The sequence below is a fragment of the Lathyrus oleraceus genome, chromosome 3 (assembly GCF_024323335.1).
Source record: "Lathyrus oleraceus cultivar Zhongwan6 chromosome 3, CAAS_Psat_ZW6_1.0, whole genome shotgun sequence".
NCBI lineage: Eukaryota > Viridiplantae > Streptophyta > Magnoliopsida > Fabales > Fabaceae > Lathyrus > Lathyrus oleraceus.
Window position 1 is genome coordinate 211,170,706 of NC_066581.1, and position 5,177 is coordinate 211,175,882.

Consider the following 5,177-nt stretch of genomic DNA (forward strand, 5'->3'; position numbering starts at 1 on the left):
ACGATGTGCTTCGTTATTCTCATTCACAATGTTGGGCATCAAAATAAACCTATCAATTCTTCTAATTTTTTCACTGTCTTTAATCTCTTCGTCTAACCAACAGATCAAACCCCTCTTAAGATGCTCGAAAGCCGGGGTGTTCCAAAGTTGGATCTTACCGGAGGCCTGGGAGTCGAATAACACACACACACCTCTTTTAATAATCATGTTAAAAAATTTGAAAAAAACTTAAGAATGAAATGAGAAGATGCACAGAAAATGGTGGAGAATGAAAAACTTATTTATAGAAAATGGGAATACACATAAGTGTAACATCTATTGAATCTTCTTCTTTGTCCTACAATATTAGCACCAATAGGACTGACGCATTGGTAGTGCATGCCAATGTGTGTGACACATGAATTCATTTTTTAATGATGCGCTAGTTTGTGTGACATCTTTTCTTTAATGCAGATTTTTTTATTTGAAAGATGAATATTATAGTATATTATAAAGAAAGATGATTATTTTGATAATATTTTAAAAAAACATGATTATTCAAAAAAATAATTCTAAAGTGAGTATGAAGCCAAATAAAGCAAAAATAAAATTTGTCAGCTATATTTCCCTCCAGCAGTCCAAGTCGAGTTCTGTCTGTCGGAAACCAAACCCAAAAACCCTTCCCAGCTTTGGTTTAATTTCTTCCATGCTTCTTTCATTTTTCCCTCTCAGAAAAATGAGTATGAAGCCAAATCGGTGAGTGAGTAACAGTAGAGCACAACGGTATCTCTTTCCCTTTTCTCAAAATGCCATTTTCGACTCGCCTCCATCTCTTTGCAAGGCCTTTACTCTCTTCCTCTCTCCTTTACCCTTCGCGCCAGGTTCCTCTCTCTTCCTTACTCATACCTTTCACTCTCATTATTCATTCACTGTTTACTGTTTTTCCCCAATATTATTCATGTTCATTATTCTTTTGATGCTTACTTACCATAGTTCTTTTGTAATTAAAACAATAACTTCACTGTGATTATGCTTCTAATTGAACTAGTTTGTTGATTTGATTGTTGAATAGAGCCGGAACATGATCCTCAAATCGTTATTAAGCGTAGATAATAAGCAAAAACATCATTCAAAGAATCGGCACGTGTGCAATTAATTTTGGACAAGAACTGCCTATAACAAATATTAGTAGAATTGCTGACACCGAAGTTTAGCAGTTTGCGATCATCTATATAACACAGACACATCTGAAAAAGAGCGTTATGTCCGTGTCCTTGTCATATGTTGACACCGACACGACCCTAACACTTATGATTTCATTCAATTTATTCATTTTTTTAATTACTACTAGTGTCGGTGTGTGTCCGGTGTCAATTTTTTTAATTACTACCAGTGTCGGTGTGTGTCCTGTTTCTGTGTATGTATCTGTGCTTCATAGGTGATGATTATATGCATTTGGTTGCCATTCCATAATAATCATGTACCAGTAGTTCATTTTCTTTTTTGCTTTTATTTTTGTTTTTAACTTCTTATGTTTACCTATGCTAGTAAACGATTATTTTTCAAATTCATTTCCATCTCCTTTTATCTTAAATTATGTCTTTTCTGCACAGAATGGAATTAGAAAAATATTGACGAGGATTGGCATGAGGACCTGTTCGCTTTCTTCTACAGGTATTACTTCCCATGTCTTCTAATGTACGGCATTAACTCTTTTTGACTTTCTTTTATGGGTGTCATTCTCTTTCTTTTTCACTATCTCTGTGTGTAAGTCTTTCTTCATTGTATTTTTGAAACATTTGGTGTTTATGTTGTGATTGATGATACGCTAATAGTGTTGGAAACATTTTCTAGTTTCAGCTGAAGCTTCAGGTTTAGAATGTGATGAGATCTTTGATGATGCGAAAGCAGCAGAGAAAAATAACGCACTTTGCTTGGCTGTCTCGCAGCTTGCTAGTGAGTTTAGCAAGGAGTCAATGTTATCTTTGAGGAAGTTTTTTGGTGTACGCTATGCCAATGTGGTATCTACCGGCTCTTTGAAGCTTGACTTAGCACTTGGAGTTGGAGGATTACCAAAGGTGATAACTAGATTAGTATTGATATCCTTTAATACTACACTGACACAAAAATAATAGAACAGTTATTTTAATACGTATCTACAAATTTCCTTAATATGCATCACATTTGAATGTTTTAGGGTAGGATTGTTGAAATTTATGGACGAGAAGCCGCTGGTAAGACGACGCTTGCCCTTCAGATTATTAAAGAAGCTCAAAAGCTTGGAGGTACATATCAGACTTTTGATATTTTAGTATTTAAAACTCACTGCATATAAAAGAATTTCTCAATTTGTACTTCAATAATATGATCTCCAAGAAATACTTGTTACGTCTGGAAAATGGGACGGAGGCAGTTGTTAGCATCTCCATCATTTAGAAGTAGATTACTTCTTGAAATTGATCTGAGCTTGTATTATTTATTAAAACAATAGTAACAATTTCTATAGGCCCAGCAAATGACACACACACGATACTCAGTACTCTTAACCTTTGCCCCATTCCTGTTGGAGAATGTGCTGTTCTGTTCATTGTCTCCTATCAATTTAATAAATTCTGTTCATTTTGTTGGCAGGATATTGTGCATATCTTGATGTAGAAAGTGCATTAGACCTTTCACTCGTGGAGTCAATGGGTGTAAATACCAAAAACCTTCTCATCTCAAATCCAGACTGTGCAGAAAATTTGTTGAGCATGGTTGATACATTAACAAAAAGCGGAGCTGTAGACGTGATTGTGGTTGATAGTGTAAGTTACCGTGCCTAGTCATTTACATTCTCACTAGTTTAGCAAAACCAACATTTTTGTCAAATTTCTCTGCATTGTCAATTTGTCATGAGATCCAACAGCAGTGTCTGACCGACTTTCAAGACGAGAATCTATAGTGGTTGTGTGCCCAACCCAACTTTAGCATTAACAAACTTTCATCCCATTATTTTGATTATCTTTCTTTATCCTCCCTTACTATTTTTTAAATTGCTTTTGGTATATTTTAGGATACAATGATGATATATGGCATATTTCCATGGTATTTTAACTGTTAATACATTTCATCTTTAGTTTGGCTCTCAAATGAATATAAGATGATTTTGTCATTTCAGGTTGCTGCTCTTGTCCCAAAATGCGAACTTGATCAATTGGGAGTTGCTACAAGTCATGATTTACATTCACGAATGATGACTCAAGCTCTACGGAAAATTAATTATTCATTATCCCGCTCCCAAACTCTCTTAGTTTTTATTAATCAGGTCAAAACCACATTACTTGAAATTGTGCAGGTTATCATTTAAATGTCAATTTGTACAATATTAGCCATTCAATACTGTCTCTCCTATACAGGTTAGATTTAGTCCAAAATTATTCGGGGGACGTGGCCCTATGGAAGAGGTCACCTGTGGTGGAAACGCTTTGAGATTCTATGCAGCTGTTCGTTTGCGACTTTCAAGAATGGGATTGATCAAAACCGAAGATAAGGTTAGTTCTTTGCATATTATTGCTTCTTAGCAACCTGCCGAAAGTTACCAAATTTCTCTCTTTCTTTCCCAAACACCTATCTTGTTTTAATTCATTTCGTCTCTCATGACATTTGCCACTTCAGGTTGAGGGTATTACGGTATGTTGCCAAGTAGTAAAAAATAAACTAGCACCTGCAGCAATGAAAAAAGCTGAACTAGGTATCAAGTTTGGAAGAGGCTTTTGCCAAGAATCCGAGGTCTTTGATTTGGCTTGTGAACATGGACTCATTATGAAAGACGAGGGGAACTATTTTATTGAAGGGGAGGCTCTTAGTAGTAGAGAAGCTGCTGAAGTATTTTTGGTTAAAAATAAGAAGATTTGTGACAAGTTAGTTATGGACATGAAACGACTTTATCTTTAAAAGTCGGTTAAGCCTCCAGATCTTCCATGGATGTTCTAAGCCAAACTGCAGACATTATATTCTCAAGGCATCAATCAGTATTATCTTCAATAGGCATCAGTGACACCATAGACGAGTAAACTGCTCTTAAGTGAACCGTCAACTGCTATAATGTGACTATATGAGCCCTTTGAAACTTGAATTTAGGTGTGTAGTACTGCAAAGTCACAGTACCAGAAGTTAAGTTTGATTACTAATCTATTTGAATTTTTTTTATTTATTAGGAAATATTTATTGTATTCATTTGTCAGAGAAAGGTTACAATTACAGAACTGCAATGTAAATGATGAACTGCCTTAAATTTTACCTTTCTGAACCCATTGGATGAATCTGTGTATCCTTTTTCTGGTTACTGTGCTTGTGAACTCTTTTCAGGCGACAAAGTATGTATTTATAAGTAAAAGTCAAATATTTTTAATGCAAAATAGATCATACTTGTTGAATTTCTCATGTGTTGCATAGATTAAGGGTCTGTTTGATTTAGTTCTTAAAAACTGTTTTTTAATTTTAAAAAATTAAAAATTAAAAAACCTGTTTGAAAAGCTTCTTTTTAAAAACAGTTTTATAAAATTATTTTCAATTTTTCAGTTTTTAAAACTTAAAAACCAAAACAAGATAATGATGTTTTCTTTTTCAATTTTAAGTTTTACTTCTTAGAACAAATAAAAGAAACACGGAGAAAAGTGTCACTTTTCAGTAATGGCACAACTGTAAATATAAGAAATTGATTATCTATTTTTACATTAGACTTGTGCATTGGATATCACTTTAAAATTTTTGCTTCCTGTTCTCATTTGATGTTATCCTCTATTTTATTTTGGTAATCAATATACATATACAATAATATAATATGATATATGATTTGAATATAAATAATATATATTATACATTAACTTGAATAGTAATTTATGCACGTGACATATTTTTATATTTATTATTATGTGACATATATTTTTATATTTATTATTTTTTTATAATACAAAGCATATTAAATTATTAAATCAAATTAAGTATTAAGTCAATTGATTATATAATATATTTAATTTACATTCAACATAAATATTTTTTTATGATGGTAATCAATCAAAACCATTAAATTATTAATGATTTTTCAATATATAAAAACACTTTTAATTAGACATAAATTTATATTTTATTGTACTTTGCAAATATTTTTTTTTATTAATTTGTAACAATTGTATATCAAATTATAAGTATTTGAAAAT

At 32.5% G+C, this 5,177-nt stretch overlaps 1 protein-coding gene across 2 annotated transcripts; it reads left to right on the forward strand.

Annotated features, from left to right (window-relative positions):
- The first annotated feature begins 600 nt into the window (after positions 1-600).
- LOC127126372 (DNA repair protein recA homolog 2, mitochondrial) lies at positions 601-4,280 on the forward strand. Of its 2 annotated transcripts, none has more exons than XM_051055290.1 (8): positions 601-860; positions 1,593-1,653; positions 1,834-2,057; positions 2,177-2,264; positions 2,611-2,783; positions 3,137-3,283; positions 3,375-3,509; positions 3,634-4,280. In XM_051055290.1, exons 1-8 carry the CDS (start codon positions 786-788, stop codon positions 3,910-3,912), a joined length of 1,182 nt encoding a protein of 393 aa, XP_050911247.1. In that variant the 5' UTR covers positions 601-785; the 3' UTR covers positions 3,913-4,280. The 2 variants fall into 2 exon arrangements, with proteins under 2 accessions (XP_050911247.1, XP_050911248.1); XM_051055291.1 differs by having other exon boundaries at positions 1,840-2,057.
- The last annotated feature ends 897 nt before the right edge of the window (positions 4,281-5,177 follow it).